This window comes from Bos indicus, chromosome 11 (assembly GCF_029378745.1).
Source record: "Bos indicus isolate NIAB-ARS_2022 breed Sahiwal x Tharparkar chromosome 11, NIAB-ARS_B.indTharparkar_mat_pri_1.0, whole genome shotgun sequence".
NCBI lineage: Eukaryota > Metazoa > Chordata > Mammalia > Artiodactyla > Bovidae > Bos > Bos indicus.
The window spans coordinates 103,306,798-103,333,932 of NC_091770.1; the positions used below are offsets into that span (position 1 = coordinate 103,306,798).

The window sequence follows — 27,135 nt, forward strand, 5'->3', positions numbered from 1 at the left end:
TGCCAACCACCTGACCAGCTTCCCAGAGCCACGGCTGTGACTATCTACTGCTCAGGGCTGGCTAGACCCAGGCGCCCCAGGCTAGGCCCATGTCCCCACCGGGCCTGAGCCTCACCCCGGTCAGGGGTGCTATCTGGACGGGAACCACCACAGGCTCCAGCCACGGTCAAGGGTGAGTCTGTGCAGACAAGTTCACAGAGCACCTGGGGGGGCCCACTCTCGGCAGGGGCCGGGGGGGGCTCCCAGCTCCCCTGGGCATAGGCAGTGGGGGAGCTTCCCGCCCCCCAACTCTAGCCCTGCCTTATGCTGGAGCCCCCAGTGCCCAGGACACCAGACTTCCAGGCGCGCATCTCCTGGGGGATGAGGGATCCTGAAAACTCAAAACCAAAACCATTGGTCCTTCCGGAACATCCCCCTTGCAGTCACTCACCCAGCGCCCGGACTTGGGGACCCACCCATGGAAGGTGAGATCCTTGAGCCCTGGACACTCACACCATGACTGCGGCCACGGCACACCCTCCCGCCACAGGTGAGCTGGGCCTGGTGAGGACACGGGTCTGAGCACATGGCCACGCCGGGTCCCCTGGGGGAGCAGCAGGGGCTGGGCCCGAGTGTCCAGAACTGCTGGCCATCCATGGGGCAGGAAAGAGGGCTGACGGCCTGGGAGGGGCCCACGGCCACCCCCAAAGGGAGACCCTTCCCTCCCTTTCTCTACATGCCGGAGCCGGGCCACCACTCAATCTCAATTTTCTTAAAAGCTTTCTTTTCTTTTTTATTAAGAAAAAAAAAATCCAATTATAGCACAAATCTCTCAGCAGGGGTCAGTGTGGAATAAGAATAGCCAAAGTTAATGGACATGACACAGGCAAGATTAATGCCTAAAGGGTTTCAAAAGTTGTATGATGCAGATTTCATTAACATTTTAATTGTAATGTATCTTTTTAATCTTCTCTCACCCTAATGGCTTTATATCCCCCCCAAAAAAGAAAAAAAAAACTGCTGACAACAACAAAAAGTATTAATGTACAAAATTTAACAAAGGCGCTTAGCAGTGCAATGGAAACTACATTAAAGGAGCATTCTGTGTTAACACTGTGATTTTTTAACAGCACTAAAGTCGGAATGCAGCAGAGGCGGGCTGCTTCCCCCTTCTTGGCGCAGAGACCTCGAAACAGATGCCGAGGGTGAGGGTGGGCTGGCCCCAAGGGGTCCAGGAGCCGACTTCCCGCAAAGACCACCAGCAGCCAGAGGGCAGCGCTGCCCCTTCCCCACCAGCTGAACTCCAGGCAGCGTCCAGGAGGTGGGGGGCGGGGTGCGGCAGGGAGGGGGCACATCTTCTGGAAAATGCCATCCATCAGAGCAGAAGCTCCTGGTACCATGAGGATGCGGTAGGGACAACTGGGGGTGTCACCAGAAGGAAAAGGGGGCACCCCGCCCCCAGCCCACAGCCCACAGCCAGGGGCCCTTGGGTGGCTCAGGCCAAGAGGGCAGCCAGGTTACAGCCTCCAACTTTCAGAAGTGGTGTCTCAGGAAACACACTCGGCCCTGACTACTGAGTGCCCCTGAGACTTTTGCTGTCAATCAACAAACACTCCTAGAGCACCAAGCCTGTGCCTGCTGCTATATATGATGCTTTGCTCCAAATCCAGCTGCTCTCAGCGCATAAGCCCCTCCTCCTGCTGCTCCAGGGCCAGCCCACCCTCAAGGACCTGGGGGGCTGGGCCTGATGCTGGACCTGGCGGGCCGGGCCAGCCCTGGGCCTGGGATGCAGCCCCACTGGCCAGGCTCACTGCTCACCCCGGTGACTATATATGGGCACTTTTGGGCCCCAGCGGTTCCCGCCCCCGGCCCTGCCTGCTTCCCCCAGCTCACAGGCAGGCGTGGGGCGGGGCCCCCCGAGAGCTTGGGCCCATCCATGGCCATGTGCCCTCCTGGACGCCAGGGCCCAGGGCCAAGGGGGAGGGAGAGGGGGAAGATTCCTTCAAAGCCCCGGAGGAGCCAGCCTCTCCTCCCCATGGGACAGAGACCAACACCTTAGAGAAAAGTAGGCCTCCACCCTCCTCCAGCCTCCCCGCAGACACTAACAGAGAAGCAGGCTTTCCTTAAAGGGGCATGAACCACCCCCCCTGCCCCCGCCCTGCTGGCTCTAGGGAGGGGGCATCTCCAGACGGCCCCCAGGCTGGGCCTGCTCACCTGCAGTCTCCCAGCAGTAGCATCACTTCACACAGGCCTGGGCGGGGCTCAGAGAGGGCAAGTGACGCACCCCAGGTCACACACCCGGGGACTGAGTGAGAGACCCGAGAGGTCCTGCTCCTACGCGCCTCCTTGCCTGGACTCAGGTCCACACAGCGGAAGTTGGGGGCAGCCCCGGAGAGCCCAGGGCCACATCAGATCCCCTCTCACTTCCTCCTGCTCAGACTCGCTCCCAAACCGGGTAGGGGGGAGTGCTCCCCACCATCCTTGTCCTCAGGGGGGGCTCTGAGGATGCCAACCCCAAAGGCAGCCACCAGGGAGCCCGGCTTGCTCCACACCTGCCCCGCCAGAGGTCCGCTGAGATCCTCACCCACAAGACCCTCGGCCACGGGAGGGGGGCGCCTGCTTCCAAAACCTGCACTTTAAATGACAAAGGCCAGAGGCCAGGGCACAGGAAGCCTAGCTCTCAGCTCCGAGCAGCCGCAGGTGACAGTGTGGAGCCCCGGCCAGCCGGGAAGCATATTTTGCAAATGATCTCATTGAGAGCCAGGCCTGGTGAGAGCAAGGATTTGCTAAAAGAGAAACAGAGGTCGCCAGGATCCCTGCCTGCTCGGGAGGCAGGGCGGGTGGCAGTGAACACTTCCCGGAGAGGGGGCCCGGGTGAGGAGGGGTGCAGGGCAGTGGGGGACACATGGGCCACAGCCAGGGGTACAGGGTGAGGAGACATTCGTGTCTTGAGTTGGGGTGCAGACATGAATGGAGATGCTGGCTCTAATTCTAAATTCAGGCCCCACCTGGAAGTACCCGAGGGCCAGACGGCTCGCCTCGGGGAGGACCAAGGGGCTGTCCAGGAAAGTGAGCCAGACGCGGATGAGGCACCGGCGGAAGCCGGGGCAGCGCCCAGACCACGGAGTGGTCAGTAGTACTCCCTGCACACGTGCAGGCCAGCCTGACTGGGGCCAGTGAGAGGCCCTGAAGCCCCTCCCCAGCCCCCAGTCAGACCCCAGGCCCAACCAGACTTTCCCAGCTCCCAAACTGGGGCTGCCCACAGCCAGAAACATCTCTGGGTCCAGCCAGGGACCGAGGGCCCCCTCCCTGTGCAGGGAAGTGCCCCCCAACTCTACCACACCGCAAGCAAAAGACTGGACCTAAAGACCAAGTTCCTGGGCCTGGGGCGTCCCTTGGGGACCCTGGCCGCGCGAAGGAGCCAGGCCCCAGTCAGCTAACATGACAGATCCTCAGCTGGAAGGCAGCTTGTCTTATCCCAAGAACCCAGCCTGGGTCAAGCTCCCAAGTGTGCCTGTACTGGGGGGTCTGCAGGAGGCACTGGGTCTTGGGAGAACCAGGCTGGAGAATTGGGAGCTAGGGGCTGTCATCTGGGCTGCAGTTTATGCTCAAAGGGCTCAGCAGACGTTCACCACGCTGCCCCCAGCTAGGGGGCTCACCCGACCCCCACACCCCAGCAGGACAAGAGAACTTGGGGCGGGGTGGCGGGGGCGGGGGGAACCAGGCTGGAGCAGAGCCCAGGCGAGACAGGACAGGGTGACACGGAAGGGGGCAGATGGGCTGTGGGGGCCGGGCTCGCATCCCCAGGTGGAAGGAATGAGGCCTCAGGTGGCTGAGGCTTCCCGCTGTACGGATGGTGAGTGCCGGGGGCCGCACCAGGAGGCCCCAGGGCCAGGAGGGAGACCCCGTCTGCTGCAGCCCGCTCAGGCTCAGGCTCTACATTCCAGAGAGCACAGTGCTCAGAGGAGGGGCGTGGGGTGGAGCCCTGGGAACACCCTTGAAAGGGTCGAAGTCACAGTGCCTACCTTCTGTCCCGGAAGGGGTACCAGGCCCACCCTGGCCCAGGCCGCAAGTCAGGCCTGCAGAGCCCTAGCTAGAGGCAGAGGTGCCAGAGGAGCCCCGGCTGCGAATGCCAGCTCAGCACTTGCCATCACCACTGTCTGTCTTCCATGAATAATGCAGCTCACGTTTCAGTTGGAAAACAGAGGGACGCTTTAAGGGTTGTGTAAAAAGTCACCCACGAGCCCACCTCCCGGGAAAGGCCCCTCTGAGCGCCCCACCACGTCCCTGACAAGGAACCCAGAGGCACTCCCGGGCAGCCAGGGTGGCTGGTGTCACCGTCAGAAAACACACAAGCGTTTTCTCCTGGGCCAAGATTCTGCAGGCGCCTCGAACGGCTGCAGAGCAGGGGCCAGACGGAGCCGGCTCGGAGTCAGCGGCCTATCAGGTGCCACAGCCGGCGCCCACCCCGCCAGGTGTGACCACCGAGCACCCACCTCTGCCACTGCGAGCAGAGAAGTGACATGGTCCCCCTTCGGTGCCCCTTCCCACCAGCTCACCGAAGCAGCGGGGGCCAGCCACCCTAGGCCTCGCCCCTCCCAGCTCCTTCACTCAGGCTCCAGCCGAGGTGCCACCCAACGGTGGCATGACCAACAGGAGGATGCCAGTGGGCCTCCTGGGAGGGGTGGGCACCACAGAGGGCCACGGGGAGGAGGGGAACGGGAGTGTTGGAAGGTGGATGGCAGTGCTGGCTGCTGACCCTTCACTCCTCCTCTCTAAAATGGAGCCGATCCTCAGAGACGCCTCCGCTAGGGTCCTAGGGGGGCTTAGACGACACTCCGCATGGAGTGCTGAGAAGCACCTGTGCTGAATACCAGACCCACATCCTTTGTCAACGGGATGGGGCGGGGCGGGGGGGGGGGGGGTTAGAGGGGCCCGGAGTTCAACGGGGAAGAGGAGGGGAAGGTGGGGAAGTGGAGACCTGGAGAGACCCAGATCAGACCAGACCAGACCAGACCAGACCCAGCGAGCACAGCTCGGTGTGTGTTCAGAGTGCTCAGAAGACCAGCTCTGCCAGATGGCCAGCCCATACAGCCTGTTTCCCCTCCACCCCCAGCCCGCCCCCACCCCCCACCGACACACAGGACAGGCTCAGCTAGAACCTATGGCCAGGGGACTCACAGCTGGGTGCCCAACCGGTCCTCAGAAAAACCACCAGAAAGAAAGAGCCCAACTGCTCCCGTGGGCAAAACCTTTCAGACCCAGGTCTGGAGAAGGAGGAAGATTCCATCATAGTGGGCATCTGCCCAGATCCAGGACCGACCCACCGCAAATCCACAGGTTTAAGGGCCACCAGCAGAGAGCTGGCCATCAAAAGCGCCAAGACCAAACTTCTGAGAAGCCCGGAAGAGGAGACCCGGAGGTGACCTCTGACCTCATGACCACCCCCCCCCCCAACCAGGTCGACGTCCGAAGGGCTTGAGTATGCCCCCCCTCCACCCCCCGCCCCGGCCCCGCGCCCGGCCCTGGCGGGGGTGGGGAAGGGCAGCAAGCTCAGAGCTCACCTCTGAGCTTCTTGGAGAAGGGGCTCCGGGGCCCCAAGACCTCAGCACCGCAGGAAACGCAGCGAGACAGGTGGGATCCCCCGCCCCAGTGCAGCCGTCCCCCAGGCTCTCCCAGGTAGGGGGTGCACGAGGGCGCCCAGAGGGCAGTGATGCCCCGAAGGGCGGGGGGATCCAGTGGGACTGGGGAGGCGGGGAAGGGAGACGCAGGGCGGGCTGATGCGCAGCCGCGCGGCCGGCCTCGGACCCCGGCCCCGGAGGGAGGGGCGTGTCCCCAGGGCCGTATCCCCCCGCCGAGCTCGCGCGCATTCTCCGCCCCGAAGGGCTGAGATCCGTCCGTCCGGTCGGGGGAGGCCGAGTGTCCCGAGAAGCCCGGCGGGAGAGGAGACGCCCAGAGCCCGGGTCCCCGCTCGGCGGGGCGGGCGGGGTGCGGCCCGGCCGGGGCGAGCGCCTCCCCAGGCCCGGGCGCCGCCGGCCAGCTCGGCGGGCGGCGCGCGGCGCGAACTTGGGCACTGCGGCAGGCGAGGGCGGGCGCGCCGCGGAGTTAGCGGGAAGTGCGGCGGCGGGGCCCGCGGGCGGCGCGAAGTTGGGGTACCTGCGGGCGCCGGCCCGGTCCGGCCTGCGGCAGGAAGTGCTCCGGCGGCCCGGCGCTCCGGCTCACATGGACTTTCTCCGGCCGCGCCCAGCACCGGGCCGCACCGCGGCGGGCGGGGCGCGCGGGGGAGGCGCCGCGGGCCGTTTAAAGGGACAGCGCGCCGACCGCGTGCGCGCACTCGCCGCCCCGGGGCGCGCCGCCCCGCGCCAGGTGGGCGCCCGGGAAGGGGCGAGGACGGAGCGGGTGCGGGTCCCGGGGCGGGGGACGGCCGGTCCGCGCCCCCTCCGCGCGCCTCCTCCCCGACTCCTGGCGTGGGACCCTGCGCGGGGCCAGAAGCCGGGGCCGGACGCGGGCAGGACCGGGGCGCTGACCCACACACTCTGGAGGTGTGGAACCCCCGGTCCTGGGGCGCCCCCTCCCCGCGGCGGCCGCGCCAGCACCGGGATGCCGCGCTGTGTGGGGCCGCCGGCGGGAGCAGGTGCGCGGCCTTGGCTGCTACGGACGCCCGGAGGCCGGAGAGCGGGGCTGCGGAAGAAGCGGCGGTGGCCGGCGCCTCCGGCGCTGAGCCGGGTAACGGCTAGCTGCGTGAAGGCGGCCGGGTCTGCTTTCAGGCCCGGCGTGATCTGGGCGCACTGGCTGTTAGTGACTCCTCCCGACCCCAGCGGCTCCCGGTTTTTTGCTCGAGGCCCCCCTCCCGTGGACAGAGGTGATGTTTTAAAACAAGGGCGGACAAATAAAATCAGCTACAAACCGGAAAGGACCCTCAAAAGTCCCCCTCAGTCGCCCCCACACTAACCTGAGGCCTGGGGTCAGGACAGGCTGCGGTAGCCCTGCTAGGCCAGAGACCTGGCTCGCTCAGCGCCGCGGGGTCCTTGCAGGAAAATGGGGCGGCACCGGGTCAGTGGTCCTGAGCAGAGGGTCACTGGGAGGAGGGGCTTGGTGTGAAGAACAGGGTTCCCACCTTCACTTTCACCCCCAGAGTACCTTCTGGGTCCCTTGGGGGTCAGAGGCTGGGGCTAAAGCCCTGCAGGACAGTTAGCCAAGGTCATTCCTAGGACAGTGGTCAGAAGCTGGTCTGAGTACTCCTGTCCCCAGTCTCATAAGTCCTTGACTTTGGTCATGGACTGACCCGCGACCCCATCTCGAGGTCAGCAGAGAAAGCCTCCCCCCACCAGCTCACTCCTGCCTTGCCTCAGGGGGGGATGGGTATGAAGCCTTAAGGATGCTCTGGGTACACCCCCAGAGCCCCACTTAGACCTAAGCTTGTCCCAGGCCCCACATCCTCCCAGCCCAGCACATGCCTGCAGGGCAGTCTGACTGTCCTGAGGGGACTCTTATCAGTTGGAGACACAGTCACGTGGCTTGGCATGTGGTCCTTACAGGTAACTGCCTCCTGCTCAGCACAGGACCGGTGGAGGCTGGGGTGGGGGTGGGGGTGGGGGTGGGGTACCGCAGGGGAGGGAAGCCATGCCCTGGCCTAGAGCAGCTTTGCAGCCCCAGCTTGCCACTGGCTCCTCAGTGTTATTAGAACCTCGGCTGTGCAAACGCCCCAGGGCCCTGGGAAACTGGGGCTTCTGCAGACACCTCTGAGCCCAGAGGGACCTCCCTAGCCACTTTCAGGCAAGGGGTCAGGATGCGAAAAGCCATCCACAAGGCTCCAAAGCCCCCCACCTCGTGCCGGTGGCGCGGGTCGCCGTGTGGATGGGGTCTACAGATGTGGCCACGTCACGGGCGCCAGGTGAAGATGGGGTGGGGTGCTGGCTGTTTCATGCACTCACTTGGGGAGCTGGTCACACCTTCGAACATTCCAGTTGTTTTTAATCACTTGTGTTTTCTAAACATGAAAGAGATTCTTCTTTAACAAAAGACATTTGGAAAATATTGAAAAGTTTTTAGAAGACAACAGATAACCCACAAGCCTGTCTCCAGGGCTGAGGAGCGGCTTCGGTGCAACTTCTGTGTGCATGTTGTTGGGGGGGGGTGTGTGTGCAAACCACACCTGCACGTTTTAAACACTACAGCTGAACACCTGTGAGAATCCAGGCCTGTGCTACACGCCCTGCAAGTTGTCTAACTCGATTTTCACAGCAGTTCCATCAAGTTGGTTCTCTGTTCCTGTTTCACTTAGGAGGAAAAGGCAGCTTAGGAAGAAAATGTAGCCAGCCTGGGATTCCTCCTCACTCCCGGTCCCCCAGCAGGCAGAGCGGAGTGTGGTCCCTCTGTCTGATCACTAGGACTCATAGACGTTAAGAAGGGTCAAACTGTGCTGGCTGATATGCAGGCTGGGCAGCTGCAGTCCCCTCGTGAGGGATCTGATTAGCACCGCAGTCCGTCTGAGATGCCAGCAAGGGGTTTCTCAGCTCAGGGAGGCCTGGCCTGGCCTCCCATCCTGAGCTTTCTGGGTCTATAGCTTCACTTCCCGCCTTTTATCCAGAGAGTGTCAGGCTAGGGAGAGAGAATAGTCACAGAGGTGACCCTACAGACAGACTGATGAGAGGGTGTCAGGGGTGGGGGCTCTGGGCGCACTAGGGGGCAAGGCTTGTCTGCTATCTGTCCTTCCCTGGACAGTGGACGTGTTTGGGAGCCGGCCAGGTGCTGCTCCGGTGGTCCTGAAGGTGGCCGAATGCTGGGCAGCGGGGTGGAGCCGGCTCCCGTGGTGGGAGCACCGACGCCTCTCCCCTTGGTGCTCCCCGAGTCCAGCCCAGTTAGCTGAGGCCTCCGCCCACTCTGCTGTTGTCCTGGGCCCCATGCAGCCTGGGGCTCCCCACCCTGGAGACCCCTGAAAGCCAATACTAATGGGCGGATCTGCAGACATTGCCACATCAGCTCTGGGAAGAGGCCCACGTCCTCCATTGAGGCTCATCTCAAAGATTAAGGTCCATCAAGCACACCAAGCCCGAGACTGACTTAGCCAGGCACCTCCCTGCCCTGTCCCCTCGGGTGGCCGATGGACGTCTCCGTGTGATGCAGACTGACCGTGCCCATCTCTGTGCCCGGTCCCCCCCACCTCAGCATGTGGCAGCGCTTCCTTCCGGAAGCTCCATCTGTCCAGAGCCTAGGCCCAGCACAGAATCCCCGTCCCACCCTCCTCACACCCCAGTGCTTACGGCTCTGCCGCCAGGCTGTGTCAGGGCTCCAACCCACCCCTCCTGCTCCAGCTCCCCACCCTACGTCTACCCCGCGCCCCCCACCCCCCGTCTACTCCCCTCTCCACCCACCCCCGCGTCAGGTCCCTGCAGCAGCCCCCTGCCTGGCCCCTCGAGCCCCTGCTTGGCCCCCCTGCCCACCCCCTCGAGCCCCTTTCCGGTCCCCCCATCCATCCCTTGAGCCCCTGCCTCCACATGACAGCACAGAGATGCTTCTATACATGTCAGATCACGGCGCCCCCCTACTCAGCTCCCTCTGCGCCCCCATCTCACTTCTCACTCAGAATGCAAGCCTCAGTCCTTGCAGTGGCTGGGACCGGGCTCCTCACCCACGCCCCCTCCACTCGGCCGCACTCGGGTTCCAGCCACACTGGCTCCTGCATGGGGCTTCCTCACGTTGGCGCCCTCCTTCCCCAGGGCCTTTGCACCTGCTGTCCCCACTGCCTGGACCTTCTTCCCCCAGCGTCTCTGAGGCTTGACCTACGGCTCCTTTTGGGTCTCTGCCCGGATGTCCCTGGACCATGGGCCCTCCTGACCCTCCTGTATGAAACAGCCATTTGGGCCTTTGCCAGCCAGCTCTCCCTGACCCGACCTTGTATGAATCCACTCTGAGGTTCAGAGCCCCTGTCTCCCCTTTGGGGCACAGGCTCCCTGTCTTGTCCACGGCCCTGGCCCTGACCTGCGGGGTACCCGGCACAGACCGGATGCCCATGGCCATCTGTGGGGTGTGGGAGCCTGAGGGATGCTATGTGCTTGCTGACGAGGGACTGGACACCGCCCCCCCACCTGCCTGAGTTCTTGGTGCCGCTTTCCTGTCCTCGGAGGGTCCAGGGCACCCAGTCAGCAGGAAGGGAAGCAGCAGGGGGGACACCAGGTCGGACCCGTGGCTGGGAACAGACTCCAGCATCGTGATCAGCAGAGAGGCAGCAGGTCCTGCCGGCTGCCTTGCGTGGGAGCTGCAGCCGTGACAGCGCCCGGTCCGGGCTGGGCGGGGAGCAGAGAAAGGTCTGTCTGCCTCCTGCCTGACCTTTGCCAGCAGGACACGGAGGAGCCCAGGCTGGCACGGCCAGTGCGTGCCTTCTCAGGGGAGCCTCCAGGTCTGTGGCAGGGGGGCCACCTGACTTCCTGTCCAGTCCCTCCTCGGAAGCTGCCCCCACGTAGGGGCTTCCCAGGCCTTCGTGGGGAGGGGCCCGTGGAGGGTTTTCCTGCAACTCTGAGAGCAGTGTTCCCAGCAGAGGCACAGGCAGCAAAGACCCCTCCGTAGACCAGGCGGCTGTCAGGACAGCCGCGCGGCTCCCTTTCCGGCTCTGAGCGGGGCCCTGGCTGCCCCGTTAGCGGCCGCGTGCCAGCAGTCCACAAGTGCCTCTTTGTTAGGCCCCCGCTCCGTGCCAACCAGGCCAGCCACTCGCAGGCCGGCTTTGAGCAGGGTCCCCACCCTCCCCCAGACCCGCAGAAGTCAGGCCTTCCAGTTTAGCTGGTTTATGCCCACCTTGTCCCCAGCTCGGGGTTCATTGAGTTCACCCCCACTTTTAATACTGGAACAGTCCCCTCCCAATCCTACGGCCTACCCGACACGTCCCCCACCCCCTGGGAAGTCTGCCAGCCCCCCAGGGTGGCTCCCGCCCAGGCCTGGAGAGCAGCAGGGGGCTGCTCACTGTCACGGCCTCTCTGGGCGACGACAGCCTAGGACAATGGGCAGGCACCTCCCCGGCCACCCAGGGCCCAGGCCACCCTCTAGCCAAAGCCCAGCACGGGCCCTCCGGGCTGGCACCTCTCCCAGGAGGCCCCAGCCTGCCCTCCAATGAGACTACCTCTGCCTTTGTTCCTGGCCGAGCCTGGAGTTCCCCTTTGCCTATCAGGGTGCACTGCCTGCAGCTTCCGGGCACTGGGCAGGATGGTGGGGAGATGAGTCTGCAAGGTCCACCCACCCCAGATCCTCCCACAAAGGGGCTGGCAGCCACCTGGAGACAAGACCCTCCTGGTCCCTTGGCTGCCTCCTCCCACTGCCACTGCTATTTTCGTGGCGGTATTCTCACCGGAGAATTAGCGAGACACCCTCCCCCCAGGGAAGGGCCACCCCTCCGCCCTCCAGATGACCTCTCGATCATCTCAAGGGTCATGCTGGGCCACGGAACACTCGAGTGGGCACTTCCGACTCTTTCTGGGGTTGTGGCTGAGCTTGCTCCGAAGCCCACCATGACCTGCAGGGCCCAGTGGCACCTGGCTCTGCATGGCAGGTGCCCGTCACCCCCTGCAAGGCCTGCCCAGGGGGCGTCCCCCTACCCCAGACCCAGGATCAAGCTTGTCCTGCAGTGAATCTGGGGACAGACGGCGGGCTCCAGCCCTCCAGCCAGCCCATGTTCTGCTGTGAGTGGCAGCTGGACCCCATGTTGGGGGGACTATGAAACTTCTGAGCATCTGATGGGAAAGCCTGGCCATCCTGTAGCCATGCGAGCTGGGGACTAGGGTGATGCCCAAGGGCGAGGTGCAGTGAGTAGGGGAAAGACAGGTGGAGTGGGGCAGGGGCGGGTGGCGTGGGGGAGGAGTGGGTGGTGTGCCCAGAAGGGCTGGCAGGGCCTCACTCAGTGACATCCCGCCAGGCCTGAGCGGCTGGCCTCAGTCCTCTCCCCACCCACGCAAGCTGCCTGTCTGTGCTGGCCACGTCCCCCGCCCCCACTGCCACAGGGCCTTTGCACCTGCTATTCCCCTGCCTGGGAAACCTCCTCTTCTGTGCTGGCAAGTGAGCTCTGGTTGGTTCACCCTTCAGCCCAAGGTCGTCCACTAGGGCCCTCAGGGAAGCCATCCTGACCCCTCCCCACGCTGGCTCTCACACTGCTGGGCCCCTCCTTTTGGCTCACATACGACTGAGCTCTACACTTATGAGCAGATGGTTTAATCAAGCCCCATGAAGAGGAGACAGGTCTTGCTCAGAAGCGGGGACTGCGGACAGAGGCTGCAGCAGCCTGGGGAGTCTGCAGGTAAGGCGGTCCCCATGCTCGGCAGGGGGAGCAGGCAGCACGCTCGCCTACAGACATCAGGTCCTCCTGGAAGTCCTGCTCTGTGCCAGGCCTGGGACTCCGCCCCGGAGGTCAATGGAGAACACGACAGGCCAGGGCTGCTCCCCTGGGGCTTATGTCCCAGACAGATGGTTACAAAAAAAATCACGGACTGAAAAGTGCCATGCACACAAGGAGATACCACTTCATCCCTTACGATGATGAGAAGAATATAACCAAAACAAAATGAAAAACAGGGAATAACCAGTGCTGTGGAGGATGTGGGGAAATTGGAACCCTCGTGCAATGCTGGTAGAAATGTAAATGGTGAGGCGCCGTGGAGAACAGTGTGCTGTCCATCAAAATATTAAACATAGAGCTGCCGTGCGATCCAGCAATCGCACTCCTGGGTGCACACTTCAAAGAACTGAAAACGGGGTCTACCAGAAATGTGTGCACCTGTTCATAACAGTCACACCTCAAAACAGCCCAGGTGTCCGCAAAGGGTTGAACAGTATGTAGTGAACACGTTCAACGGTATGCTGTTCAGCCTTAAAAAGGAAGGAAATTCTGACACAGGCTGCAGCGTGGATGAGCCTGGAGGACGTTGTGCTTGGTGAAATGAGCCCAAGACAGCAGGACAAACCCGGTAAGGTCCACTTACAGGAGGTCCCTCCAGGAGCCAAACGCACAGACAGAAAATAGAAGGGGAGGGCCTGGTGCTGGAGGAGGGGCGTGAGCAACCAGTGGGGACAGAGGGGCGGCTGGGAAGGCGGCAGCTTCCTGGAGATGGGCGTGCTGATGCTTGCACAGTGACGTGAGTGTGCTTGATGCCCTTGCCCTGTGTTTTTGTTAAGATGGGGCTCCCCTGGTGGTCCAGTGGATAAGAGTCCCCCTGCCAATGTGGGGGACACGGGTTCAATCTCTGGTCTGGGAAGATCCCACGTGCCACGGGGCAACTAAGCCTGTGCACCACAGCTACTGAGCCCAGGTGCCCTAGAGCTTGCGCTCTGCAACAAGAGAAGCCACCGCGGCCAGACGCCCGGGCACCGCAGCAAAGGGTAATCCCCGCTTGCTGCAGCTGGAGAAAGCCCGTGCGGCGACAGAGACCCGGCACGCTGCGCTGTGCTTAGTCGCTCAGGCGTGTCCGACTCTGCGGCCCTATGGACTGTAGCCCACTGGGCTCTTCTGTCCACGGGGATTCTCCAGGCAAGAAAACTGGAGTGGGTTGCCATGCCCTCCTCCAGGGGATCTTCCCAACCCAGGGATCGAACCCAGGTCACCTGCAATGCAGGCGGATTTTTTACCATCTGAGCCACCAGGGAAGCCCATGAACGGCCGTTGTGGGTTGCCATGCCCTTCTCCAGGGGATCTTCCTGACCCAGGAATCGAACTGGGGTCTCCTGCTTTGCAGGCGGATTTTTTCTTTTACCAGCTGAGCCCACTTGCTGCAACTAGAGAAAGCCTGTGCAGCGACAAAGACCCAGAACAGCCAACCACAAATAAAAGATTAAGATGGTGGATTTTATGTTATTCATATTTTCTGCAAGGAAAAACGAAGTAATGCCGGGCACTGAGAGGAGGAGGCTGTTGGCCAAGAGGAGACCTAGGGCTGAAGAGGAGGCAGGTGGGCAGGGCTGAGGGAGCAGGGACCCTGGAGCCAGGAGGACCCTGGAGCCAGGAGGAGCAGGCTCGGGGGTGGGGCCTGTGGCAAGGGGCGGGGCCCGTGGCAAGGGGCGGGGCCAGGGCTGCCTTGTTCTGACCCAGGTGGAGGTGAAGAGGAGAAAGTTCTGTTAGACAGCTGGGGCCTCTCCTGGGGCCCAGGGAAGGCTGAGGGGCATGGACTGGGTCAGGATGGGGAGCCCAAAGGATGAAAGGGTCAGTGATGCAGCATTCGAACTGTCGCTAGGATGGTGGTCCATGAGGGCCGTTTCCTCAGACGGGGCTGTGGGAGCACAGTTTGGGGGATCAGGCCCCCCGGGGAAATGACAAGTGGCACTTGCTGCTCCAGGGTCAAGGCCCTGGGGAGTCAGACCAGACTCGGCTGGGGTTAGAGGCTCGGGGGTAGCAGGCTCGCTGTCAGCAGCGGTCACACGGTCTGTCCTGGTCTCGTCCTCCCCTCTCGGCATCTGGCCACACAGCTGACCCTCTGTCCTCCTCCAAAAGCCTTCCAGTGGCTCCCCCGAGCCACAATGCCATCCCCGGACCCTTACGCTCCACACCACCCACTCTGACCCACCCCCAGGCTCTGAGGCACGACTTGCAGAGTGCAGATCCCCAGGTGACCGGTGCGCTGGTCCACACTGGGATCTTCGGGGAGTGTCCTCGGGCCCGGACCGGCCTGCGCTCTGCCTGCAGGACCCAGGCTCCTGCCTGAGACTCGCAGGCCCTGCCAGCTGGGGGCCTGGGGGACCCTGGGGATGGATGTGGGGGGGTGGTGAGGAGATGCTCTGGCAGCTCAAGAGATGCACAGGCAGGGACACCGAATCTGGGGTCTGCATGCAGGGCAGCAGCTCACAGCCCAGGGGCCCCCACTGAGGCCAGCAGGAAGGACCCCACAGACTCAGACCCGGGTCTGGTCCTGCGAGGAGCAACAGGTGCCTGGGGTCCACGGCACCCAGAACTAAAGACCATCCCTTCCGCAGGGGTGGTGGGGTCCACACGGTGACCCAAGGGAGGCCCGCAGGGCGCGGCCGTCAGCAGAGCCCTGCCCACGCGGCAGTGGCGGGGTTCACACCCCGGGAGCTCAGGCATCAGCCCTCACCTGGCCAGCTCCCCGGGGGCTGCCCCAGGCCAGGGCCTCCTTGGGGGACGAGTGGTGTGTTCCCTCTGCCCCCTTGGCCTCCAGCCCTGCTGGACCGTCACTCCCCTGCCTAGGGCTGCAGGTGGGCCTGGCACCTCCTGGGCCTCCCCAAGGGCACCCTCACCTTCTCCATAGGGAGTCGCTAGGTTTGATAACAGATGAAGACCACATGGCCGTCTCCGGCCACAGAGGAGACCCCCCACCCCCAGTGCGGTTGTTTCACTAGGCTCCTAATACCCCACCGTGGCTCCAGCAGTCCACACCCGGGGCTCTGGGGTGGCAGTGCGGACCGAATCCAGCCCTGCCCTTTGGTGCTGCAGCCCCGGTCCCTGCTGGCCGTGGCCATCTTTCTTTTGCCTGGAAGTTCTGAGCAGGGACCTGGTGGCTCAGATCCAGGCTGCCCCAGCGAGGCATCCAGCCGGGAGGGATGGGGTGGGCCTTAGTTCAGGCCTGGGCTTTGTGCTAACATCTATGTCCCCATCCATCCACGGTCCCATTGCCTCTGGAGGCCAACCCTCACCAAGGGGCTCCCACCTCAGGGCTGGGGATCTCCGGGTCCAGGACCAGGTCCTCTGGGCACTTCTGTGCAGGAAGAGCCCATCCAGGGAATTAGGTGCCTGCAAACTATGGGAGGGTTTGAACTGTGGTGCTGGAGAAGACTCTTGAGAATCCCTTGGGCAGCAGGGAGGTCAAACCAGTCAGTCCTAAAACAAATCAGTTCTGAATGTTCATTGGAAGGACTGATGCTGAAGCTGAAACTCCAACACTTTGGCCACCTGATGCGAAGGGCCGACTCATTGGAAAAGAAAAAAACCCTGATGGTGGAGAAGATTAAAGGTGGGAGGAGAAGGGGACGACAGAGGATGAGATGGTTGGATGGCATCACCAACTCAATAGACATGAGTTTGAGCAAACTCCGGGAGATAGTGGAGGACAGGGAAGCCTGGCGTGCTGCAGTCCCTGGGGTCACAGAGAGTCGGACTTAACAACTGAACAATAAGCGATGAGAGGGGCGTCGGGGAGGGAGGAGCCGGACTGACTGTGGGTGCCACAAGCAGGTGGAGGTTGAGGGTGCAGGGCGTGGCTGCTGCGCCCCGTGTCCACAGGGGAACTGCCGTGCTCCTCTCACCACCCCCACACACCTGAGTGGGCCACGGGCTTCTCCTGGGTGGGGGTTCACCTGCCTCTGGGCGGGCGGCAGCAGGCCCCGACACCTGGAGATGGCGTCTCTCTTCCTGATGGCCGACCAGGCTGCCCTGTCTTTCGTCTCCACCAGGGAGGGATCCTGCCCCGGGCACGTTGCTTGCAGCTGGAGGACTGAACAGGTGCTGGGTGCAGGACCTTTTATCACAGAATCCACTTCCCTTCCAAACCCTGGCAGAGCGTGTTGATTTCCTGGTGTTCCTTCACCTCAGGCACCAGGCTGGAACGCCTGCCCCTTTGGGCTCCCACTCCTGGCTCCCGACCCAGGCACGCACTGGCTTCGGGAACTGGAGGCTCCTGAGCTCGGGGCTGGGTGCCCAGGGGGAAGGGGGCCTGAGGCCCATCCCTGCCCGCACGCTCTCATACAGATCAACCCCTCACCCCTGCCGCCCACCCCACAGCCAACGAGCGGTTTCGCCGAGGGCGGGGCCTCATTCGTGGGGGTTGATGGTTGATGAGAGCAGCTCTGGGATTGAGGCTTACTCCCTTGGCCCCAGACCCCTCCCAGAAGCCCTTCACTGGGGGCAGCCCCCACGTCCACTGAAGCACCTTCTCCAGCTGGGAGCTGGGTCCGAGAGCACACCCACCGCTGGGGTGTGAGGCGCCGTCTCCCAGGCCCCGCGTGGCCTTGGGCTGAAGCTGGCCTGGGGTAGCTGTCTGCGCTTCTGACTCCTGACCCACCCCTCCTGGCCTCAGCCTGCCCTGCAGGGCAGACACACTGGTTAGCACGAGGGGCCTGCAGTGCTGAGGCTGGGGCCATCTGCAGGCGCCTGTCGGGCAAGTTTGGATCCCTTGCACAGAAGGAAACTGGGTGAGCCTTTCGGTTTCTTGTCAGAGGCTGCAAACCCGTGGCTCGCTCTGCACGTGAATTAGGGCAGCGCAGTTTTGGTTTCTGGATACCTCCCCTCGGTTTAAATTGGATGCTCAATCTGCTTCCTCTTTTGTCCTAAATTTCCCTCCAACATCTAGTGCAGCTGTTAAGCAGCTGCTTCTGCCTGCTCCTGAGAAGGCCAAGGGGCCAGGCAGCCACGTGACTCACCTTCTCCCAGGAGGGATAGTAGGGTCTGGGCAGGGTGGATATGGCAGCGTAGGGGACAGTCAGTGCCTCTGGGGGATGCAGGAGAGAGCTGGGCACAGGTTCCCCAGGGAGGAGACAGACAGGATGCAGACAGGACTTGGCAAAGGTTTTGACAGCTGCAGCTAGAGACATGCAGGTGAGACGAGCAGAAGGACTTCCGGGGGCCAGGTCCTAAAGACTGGGGCTGATTTTCCAGGGATAACTCAGCAAAAGTCAAGCACCCATGCCCATGGGCACTTCTGGTGGGAGACCTCCCGACCCTGAGACCCAGCTGACGGAGGCCTTGAATGACCCTGGACACAGTCATTAAGAAAGTGGAGGGACTACTGAGTGCCAGCCCCAGGGACACGGGGCATCTATGGTGAGTGTGTGCCTGTCCCCTACTTTACATGTTAAATTCTAGACTCCAGGAGAAGGTATTAGGAGGTGGGGGCTTTGGGGAGCCCCACCCTCAAGAATGGGATTATAGATGAAGACCCAGAGAGCACATGCCCTTTCCACCCTTTCCATGGTGTCTGGGATCCTGGACGCTGCCCTTGCCAGATACCCACTCTGCTGGCCCCGGGACCTTGGACTTCCAGCCCCAACAAGGAGAAACAGACAGGAAGATCCCCTGGAGAAGGGAATAGCTACCCACTCCAGTATTCTTGCCTAGAAAATCCCATGAACAGAGGAGCCTGGTGGCCTACAGCCCACGGGGTCACAGAGTCGGACACGACTGAGTGACTAGCACTTCCACTTTCCGGGAGATGCAGATGTTTGCTGTTTATGGGCCACCAGATCTGTGATGTTCTGTCTCGAAAGGGCTGAGATAGGACAGTCCTGTTCATTCACTCGCTCATCATTCAACAGAGGGCCAGGTCTCCTTGAGAAGGTCCTTCTAGAGGTTGTTCCCTCAGGTCGTGTCCCTGAGGTCAAGACCAGGGCGGCTGATCTGCCCCCAGGCAGGCCCTGCAGCCGTCGCCCCGGTTGCCGGCACCTTCCTGGAGCAGGGGGGCCAGGAAGGCTGGGCCCTGGTCCCTCTGGGTTGCAGGGGCCACTGGAGCCCGCTGCGCCCTCCTCCCTGCAGCCCCCGCCCGGAAGGAAATGCTGGCCTTGAGCTGCGCTCCCCAGAACCCCTCCCAGCCCCTGGGAGGAGCTGTGTTCAGCAGACCTGTCCACTCTGGGCGGTGAGTCCAGACTGCCCCCCACCCATTTCCTCTCCCCTCTCTAGCAGGAGGAGCTGGTGGTGGAGAGAAGCGACCCCCTCTTCCCAGCACAGGGTCGGGAATAAGACCCATCCCCACGAGAACCAGCTCTGAAGACAGCAGCCAGAGGACCACATGCAGGAAGCCAGAAAGGCAAATGGAGCTGGGACGCTCGCCTCCCAGCTTGGAACTGCCCCTGCTCCAAACCGAGGACACTTGTGCGCACACGTGTCTGCATAGTGTGCACACGTGCACACACACACGTGTGCCGGTCAGCTGCACGGCAAGGGGGGGGGTGGGGGGTCACACAGGGCTGCAGCCGCTCTGAAATGCTCCTCAGTGACCCGTCCGCTCAGGACACCGGTGGGTGTCCAGCGCAGGCTGAGTCAGCCCCAGGGTGTGGATTAAGGAGGATAATCATGTTCATTGGGGCACTTTCATGCACGGAGCCGGGGAAACAGGGTCATCGAAGTACAATTTGAAAAGCATACAAATAATTCATGTTCCCATTATGTCACAGTGCTGTTGTAAATGATGAATTCACACTTAAAACCCAGGGGCATATCATCAAAGAGCAGCTACCCACCACCCTCCCACAGGCAGCAGAGGCCCCCTTAGTTCTGCAAAGTCCACAGGTGGGCACTGGGCAGCGGCGCAGGCCTGGAGGAGCCCAGGGCTGGGCAGTGGGCAGAGGGGGCAAGGATCCTCCAGGCCGGAGACACACCCAGTGCCACCAGCCCAGGGGGCAGCACAGCAAAGAGAAGGGAGAGGGTGCTAGGGGCCGCTGGAAAGATCTGGAAACCCGTTCTCTGGTCACGTGAGCCCCATTCACAGGGGCGGCCGGCGGTCAGGGTGAACAGCACCATTCCTACCAGCAGGGGCCCCAGGTTGTATGGGGGGGGCTCCCCACACACCTGGCTACGCCCGGCCCTGGGCCAGACCATCCGTCTCCCCATCTCGGCCTCAGACAGCTGGTGCCGGGCTCCTGAGCCCAGTGAGGACAGGAAGGTCACTGCTTGCTGCCTGGGGAGGGGGCCGCCACGGCAGGACAGCTGACTCCGCTCGGTAGCCCCGCCCTGGCCTCCTAGGCTCCGGGCCGATGTCACCGTCCCCTCCCCTGGCCACCTCTGCTGGACCATTGATTCTGTATGAATATTCATGCAGCATTTCAGCCAGGGCTAGTCATTAATATTCCAAGAAAGCAGAATGGGGCCGCGTTGGGTTCTCCTGTGTGAATGGGGGTCACGCGCGCTGATGGGGACGTGGCCTGGGCCTCGCGGACACTTGCATCAGCCTCCGGGGCTTCTGTCTGAAGACGCTGTCTGATCAACCCACTGACCGACCGCAGGCAGGCAGGTAGCACAGAAGTACAGGGTCCAGAGAGGGCAGCGGGTGGGGGCTGCCCCAGGCCCCTCCCACTCTGACCACACGGCCCTCCAGACCTCACGTCCCCGCTCCGCAGACGCTCGCCCTGCATCCACGGCCCTCTCTGTGCTGAGGATACTGAGGAAGGCCCGGCGTCTGTGGTCTCACCCTTGGGATCCCCAGAGCAACACCTGCCTGCCCCAGCATCTAGCCAGGCCGCCTGGCACTCTGGGCCCTTGGGGGTCCTGGCTTAAGTCCTGCCCCACTCTGGCCCGGGGCCAGTCCCCACGGGTGGCAGTACCCGCCCCTTTCAGCTTGTGCCCGCCCCACGGCTCTAGGTCACAAGGGCCAAGGTGGCAGGTGCCCACAGTTGGGCCAGCCGGGGTGGGAGAGCTCTGCCCAACCGGGGCTCCTGTGAGCTTGCCTGTGCCCAGGGTGGTGCACTCGCCATCTCTTGGCTTAGGAGGACGAGCTGACTCTGGGGCCGTGGCGGCGGTGCCTGAGCACCCTTCTCTTCTGCCTCAGGCCGTGGACGTGCCTGGACTGGGGGCGCCTGGCAGCCCGCCTGCTCAGGCCCTCCCGGCATCCGTCTGCCACCCCCTCAGGCGCAGTGCGGGCCACACAGTGAGAGCCACAGCAACCCTGCCGGAGGCCCCGTGTGACACAGCTGCCAGCCTGCCTGGGCACGCTGCCCGGTGGGGCTGGGGGAGGGGCAGGCCCACGGGCGCTGAGTCAGCTGCCCCCGCATGGTCCCGTCCCCACCCGGGCAGGGATGTTGGTGAGGTTGGGGGTGGAGGGGGTGCAGCTCCCATCTTTGGGGGAGCTGTCAATGGCTGGGGATTTTCTGGAAAGTGGCTCCTGCAGGAGCCAGGCCTGGAGGGGCGGCGGGGGCGGGTGGGGTGGGGTGGGGTGGGAATGAGAGGAAGGGCCTTCCCGGAAGACAGGCCCTTTCCAAACAACACCAAAAAGGGAGAAGGGAGAGGACCGACCAGCCTGAGCGGAGGGAAGGAAGCGCTGAGTCAGCACCGAGCCGGCCTCCCTCTGCCAATCAGGCGCCGGAGGGGACAGGGACTCTCAAGGTCAGCGGACGTCAATACCCGCGGGCGTCCCAGTGGACCGCCCTTCCTCCGCCGCAGTGGGGGGCACGCTCCCCCAGAACGGGGGCGGGGCGGGGGGCGGCCGCCTGCCCCGGCCATCCTCCCGGTGGGGGCTGCGTCCTCCCCCAGGCTGTGCACTCAGGAGGTCAGGGCGGTGGGAGGACATGGCGGTCTGAGTGTGGTCTCCCTCCCAGGGCCAGCAAAAGCGACTCTGGAGCCAAGAGGGTATCTCTGAGGACGCCTTGTCCACCCCCTTGCCCGGGGGCTGACTTCCTCAGATAAACCTCTGGTTTCTAGAAATTCCCTTCTTGCCATGACCCCTCTCCCGCAGTTGCCTCACTTCCCACGGGCAGCCCCTTCCACCCTGCGGGCCAGGGGTACTCCCCAGAGGGAGAGCTCCATGGGTGGCCGGCCAAGAGAGCCCCAGTGCCTGGCCAGGGAGGCCACCACCCAGCCCTCAGGCCCTGCTCTGTGTTCCAGGGGAGCGCCTCCCCGGGCTTCTGCCCCAGCCTTGACCTGCTGCCCTCCCTGCCCAGGGATCACTGCCCCCGAATCTGACTGTCCTCTCTTCGCAGGCCACAGGCCCCGGGTGCCCCGAGTCTCCCAAGCTTGGGCGCTGACCGCTGCCGCCTCCCAGGCCTCGCCCCCCACCCCCAACCCTCCCCAGCTTGCCCTCGGGCACTGGCCAGTTGAGTTGAACTGGCCCTCCCCTGGCCAGCTTCCTTCTTCGTGGTCACTGTGCCTGCCTGCCCCCCTCAGGCCTCCCGGATTCCCACAATCAAGGCCCACTGTCTCCACCACCAACACGCCAACTCGCCCAGAAAGCGGGGAGGGAGGCCAGGCCTGGCAGCCTGTGGGAGCCACGGAAGTTGGGCCTCCCTGAGGCTCAGGCGTGGTAAGGACGAACCTGGGATGGTGCTGCCTGCTGGCACTGGCTCCCCTTGAAGCTGGCATGCCCAAGAGGGGTCTCCCTCCTGGCCAGAGAGCATCGCCCCACCCGAGACTCGGCCAGGCTGTAGCTAACAAACCATACCTCCCGAGGGTCCTCCGGCATGTCTCGAGGACCAAGGCTTCTGTGATGAGTCTACCAACTCTGCCATCAGAAGCAGCTAAACCCCGAGAGGACTCAGGTTGGTTTCCACTGATACATCAAGCCCCACACAATTCCAGGGTTGGCAGCGAGGCCGCCCTGTTGCAGACCCGCAGCTCTCCTTCCAGGGCCGCTTTCTGGCCACCCCGGCTACGGGAGAGGACGTGACCCTCCTCATCACGGGAGTCAGGGAAGCCTTCACTCAATAAAGATAAATAAGAACGTGCATCTCATTTTTCCAATTGCTTTTTGGCTCAGCAAGAACCATACTTGGGTTTTCTGCCAGTATCTCGCCTGCGGGTGTCTTCTCTGAAACTCAGTGCACACTGCATGCGCACGGCCATTCCGGCCCAAGAGGGTATGTCCTGTCTTACAAGGACCATACGCACTCGGTTGTTGAATTCAGCCTCACGACCCTCACCAGGCCCTCACTCGCCCAGCACTGACCAAGTCTCGCGGCCGCCCCCGCCAAGCCCCAAGGGCAAGTGCCAGTGGTGGAACCCCTGGCCTCCGGGCACGGAGGGCCCACTGCAGTCCAGCACAGTGACTCCTTCTCCAGCTTGGTAACGGGTGCTTTTAAGTTTCCCACTGTACTTAAGAAAAAACAGCATCTGTGGTGTTTCGGGCTTGTTATATCCTCTTAAAAAAGGTATACAGCTTTTGAGCTTTAAACAGTCACACCATCAACGTGTTAAAAAAATAAGTTTAATGCAGGTGGCTCGTTTCATGAACAGCTTCACAGGCACTGAGGGCACCGAGCAGCGGGCCCGCACACTGCGCCCCCAGCCCCACGGGCACACGCCCGCCTGGGGCCAGAGTGCCAGCAGTCAACGAACACAAAACAAAGCTTTCAGGAAACAGCAAGATTCAGTGCAAAAGATTCTCTGCAGCGCTGAGAAGTGGGGTCCACGCGGATCGGCTCCTCGCCTGCCATCCAGGTAACTCGGACAGACTCGCCCCCCACTCCCTCCGAGGAGCCCACCGCTGACCTTGAGTGGACAATCGCCTGACAGAAGCTGACTACAAATAAAAAAACACGGCTTGCAGCCAAGTTATTTTTTGCTTTCTTTACCTGATTTGGGTTTTTCTTCCAGCGGCACACAACTGCCCTGACAGCCCCTCTGGCCACTAGGCAGCCTGGCCAGACGGGGCTGAAGGAGCCACTGCCCGTGCCTGGGGCTGTGGGGACAACTTGGGGTGGAGCAGCATTAGCCTGCCTGTTGCCCTCCCGTCTGAGGCCCTAAGTCCTGCCTCTGGCTGTTGTCCCAGCTGAATCATTCAGGGTGCCCCTCGCTTGCCTAGGAGGCCCAAGGCCACCCTGGCCTCATCTGATGGAGGCAGGGGAGGGGCGGGGCAAGCCTCTAGGCCTTTGGTATGTTTTCTCTGCAATCGGAACCACCCTGGCCCACATTCACTCTTGCTCTGTACTCCCAGCTGCTCCAACAGCTGCTGAGGCAGGAACAAGGGCCACCGAGTCCCTCACTTGGCGGTCCAGTCTGGTGTACCCAACTCCAAGAGGTGTTTCTTAATGTGCAGCACTCGGGCCACCTCTGATATCTGCTCCTGACACACACATCTTAATCCTGGACATTCCCTCCAGGGAAGAGGCTGAACCCCCCCACCCCCACAAGCCCCCAAAGCCAGAAATGCACTGAGTTGCCTGCCTCAGAAAGTCACACTTGAAGAGATGACGTCATCTGGCCGACTTGCTCAGCAGACCTGCCTGGGAGGAAGACAGGCGTGCCCTGGAACCAGCACACCCACTCCTGATCTAACAACCTGCCAAGTGAACCCAGGTGACACAGAAGCCCGGTCTGGGACTCAGGACACCTCGCAGGGTAACATATGGAGGACAGTGTATGGGTTGAGCCAGGACTTGGTGGCCCAGGGCGGAGTGAAGAGCTTGGTGGCAGTGCGGGGCGTCAGCTGGTGGAGCCCGACACTTCCCTAAGGCTGGCGCAGGGGCTGGGGGCGCACAGGAGGGGACAGGGCAGCTGGGAGAGACCCTCCAGGTCTGCACCGGCGCACCACACCCTTCCCAGGGGTCTCTCACACCAACACTGGTGATGCCGGTGTCCTGGAGAGGGGACAGGGACCCGGGCTCTCCAAGTACAGACTGGACCGACGGGTCCCCTCTGGAATTGCTGGGAAGTGCAGGCGGAACCACAAGCAGGTGGCCCGGGGGATGTTGCACCGAAAGCACACAGAGAAGGGCTGAAGCAAAGACCAGCAGGAGCGAGGCCGCCAGCGTCCCCTTCACAGGAAAGTCTCCGCTCCTTCCGGTCCGAGCCTGAGACCCCTGCGCGCAGGGAGGTCGTTCCTCTGGGACTGGGCAGAAGGGGCCCTGACCAATCCCGGCAGGAAGAGCACTCCTCGCAGGTGCAGCTACAGCCAGGTCGCCATCAGCCGCCCCCAGAGGAGCCCGCGGCACCCTTACATGTCCACGAAGACCATGAAGCACCAGCCCAGGCCCCCGACCAGCAGCATGGTCACGTGGATGCCGTAGACCAGCAGCTCGTTGAGGAGGCGGAAGTCCACGCGCCGGCGGCCCAGCAGCAGCAGCAGCGCCGACAGCTTGAGCTGGAAGCGCAGTAGGACGCGGACGCCCAGGTACTGCAGGCAGAAGAGGGCGGCCAGCGCGCCCCACAGCGCGGCCGTGAAGAGGCTGCAGCTGAAGTACAGCAGGAAGCGGATGAAGCCGTAGAGCCAGCGCGCCCGGACGTACACGTCGAAGTTGTTGTACTTGGTGCGGGCCGGGCGGGAGGCGCGAGCCGGGCCACAGGCGGCGTGCAAGCAGGTGGTGTGCGGGCCGTGGAAGGAGCGCACCCGCCGGGGGATGGGCATGACCGGCATCGGGTCCGGACAGCGGCGGTGCTAGCTCGAGGCGGCGGCGGAGTCCCGGCGGCGGTCAGCATAGGCGTCGTGGGCGCCTGGGCCTGGGCGGCCGAGGCTGAGCACCAGGGGAGGCGGGGGCCTGCAGGGAGAGGGACACGAAGAGGAGTTGGGTCAGCCAGGACACAGCCAGGGCTGCCAGGAGACGGAGTCTGGGACTGGAGAGCCACTAAATTATCATTTTCAAAAGGCTGAGGACACTCCGAAGGGACCCACAGTCACGTGGGAACCGAAATTCCACCAGTGACACCAGGAAGAAGGGTCAAGACAGAGGGCGCAGACACCCCCCCCAAGTGCAGTCAATGCTAAAAGGAGAGAAAGGGCCTCCCCCTCCCCAGAGGCTAGGTGAGTCCCCCTGCAGTGGACTCAGCGTCTGGCTTTTAACTGGGATGCCCAAGGCTGCCTGCACTTCTGTGGCTGCTTTATCCAGGGAGAATAAGCCCCTGGGTGGCAACCAGCACAGGACAGGAAGAGGGAGAGGGTGCCCACTGAGCTGACCGGGTCACTCTCTTTAGCAACTTGACAGGCCAAGCGCTGGGGATCAGGCAGCTGGCGCAGGGCTCTGGGCTCCCCCCGCGGCGCCTGAACCCCGGTGCTGTCCTTCACTAGGAGAGTAACCTTGGGCAGGTCACTTCACCCTCTGAGACCATTCCTGCTCTGCACCATGGGGATGCCAGCAGCACTGGGCTCCCAGGGGTGCTGTAGGAAGCAAGCATTACTGGACAAAGGCTGCCCATGCCTGGCAGAGGAGGAGATGGCAGCCCAGGGCTGGCCAGTGGTGTCATCGCAGGTCATGGGACTGGACCACCAGAGAGGAGAAAATAGCAAGTGGCTCTCTGGCTTTGCCTAGCAACTACCGTTTATAGCTGTGCCTGGGTCGTGGATGGAAAACACAGAACTGGAAGTACAGGATGCGTAAAATCGGAGCGGCAAAGTTGACGACAGGCCCGGGGGAGGCGCTGCCTAGGGCATCGGCCTCCCGTCACGTGGCGTGCAGCCTGGGGGCCTGCAGAGGGGCTCGTGCTAGCTAGCTCCCTCTCCGGCCGCCCACGTGCTGCTCTGGCCAGAGCGGGAGGAAAGGGGAGGCCGGGCGCGTCCACCCTCCCCTGCTCACAGGCCCAGCCCTGCCCGCAGGCTGCAGCCAGAACCAGGTCTGACAGCATCTGATGGCACTTAGACGTCGGTGCTCCTGCGGGGTCGCAGCCGGGTGCGGGCTGCTAGCCATCCTCCCGTTGTCCATCTGCCCGCGGGCAACGGGTCTGCGCCACGGGCTTCCAGGTGGGGGGCCGGGGCGACACCCACGCGTCTCCCCAACCCCCGCCCGCTGAGTGCTAGGCCCTCGACCCCCAGAGGCAGGGCCGACCCATGGCGCCCCTGGGAGCCGCCCCCGCCCCACCCCGCCCCGCCCGGGCACCCCCGCCTGCTCACCGGGTGCCCTCTCCGCGCCGGCGTCCCGAGCCGCGAGCCCCCCTGTCCCTCGGGGCTCCAGGAGTTGGGCGGCCGCATGGTGCCGACGGCGCGGCCCGGACCCTCAAGCGTCCCGGCCCGGGGCCGCCCCGAAGGGACAGGGGCTCCCGCGCCCGGCGGCCGGCGGCGTTTGGCCCCGCGTGGGAGCCGTAGCGCCGTCCCTCTGCGGCCACCGTAGGACTTTCCTCACACCGCCCCCGCCGCCCCCCCCCCCCCACCGCTCCGCCCGGCCGAAACGGACAGCGCCTCCCTTCCCCCTTTTCGGCGTCGACCCCGGGCGCCCGGAACTCGGCGCTTGCCCCCTGAGCGTAAGTGCGTGCGTGCGTGCGTACGCGCCCGACGCGCGGCCCGTGACGTACCCCCGGACAACACCGCCCCAGGTACCCGGTCTGCGCCTCGGCCCGTCCTGCGCAGGCGCAGATAGGGGATCTGCGCATCGGCGCCCCCCCCTCCCCCAGCAGCTCCTCTGCGCATGCGCCTCTGTGCCCCAGGCTGTGGGCAGTGCGCAGGAGCGCGCCCTTGGGTCAGTGACGGTCTTGCGGTCTGTAAAGAGCCCTCGGTCGTGGTGCTGCTGGTGTCGGTCCCGGCCCTGCGTGTTGGCCGTCTGGCGAGTCTGGAGCGGAGTGGGGACACCACCCAAGGTCCCCAAATGTAGGGAGTCAGGACGGACTGGTTG

At 63.4% G+C, this 27,135-nt stretch overlaps 2 protein-coding genes and 1 long non-coding RNA gene across 5 annotated transcripts in view; 1 reads left to right on the forward strand and 2 right to left on the reverse strand.

Annotated features, from left to right (window-relative positions):
- Positions 1 to 6,290, reverse strand: part of NACC2 (NACC family member 2) — an 83,740-nt gene extending 77,450 nt beyond the window's left edge. The window contains exon 1 of one of the 2 annotated variants that reach the window (XM_070799554.1): positions 6,136 to 6,290. The gene's annotated coding sequence lies outside the window, so the exon portion shown is untranslated. Of the gene's footprint in view, positions 1 to 5,543; positions 5,679 to 6,135 lie in introns of those variants that run through there. The other variant, XM_070799556.1, reaches the window with a different exon arrangement.
- Positions 5,532 to 19,060, forward strand: LOC139185879 (uncharacterized). The gene is made up of 3 exons (XR_011569490.1): positions 5,532 to 5,658; positions 17,558 to 17,722; positions 18,575 to 19,060. It is a non-coding gene; the product is annotated as an uncharacterized lncRNA (long non-coding RNA).
- A 3,725-nt stretch (positions 19,061 to 22,785) lies between these two features.
- TMEM250 (transmembrane protein 250) lies at positions 22,786 to 26,635 on the reverse strand. 2 transcript variants are annotated; one of them, XM_019971098.2, is made up of 2 exons: positions 26,421 to 26,635; positions 22,786 to 25,074 (listed from the first exon to the last, which is right to left on the reverse strand). In XM_019971098.2, exon 2 carries the CDS (start codon positions 24,951 to 24,953, stop codon positions 24,534 to 24,536), a length of 420 nt encoding a protein of 139 aa, XP_019826657.1. In that variant the 5' UTR covers positions 24,954 to 25,074; positions 26,421 to 26,635; the 3' UTR covers positions 22,786 to 24,533. The 2 variants fall into 2 exon arrangements, with proteins under 2 accessions (XP_019826657.1, XP_019826659.1); XM_019971100.2 differs by lacking the exon at positions 26,421 to 26,635 and adding an exon at positions 25,850 to 25,995.
- Positions 26,636 to 27,135: the final 500 nt, after the last annotated feature.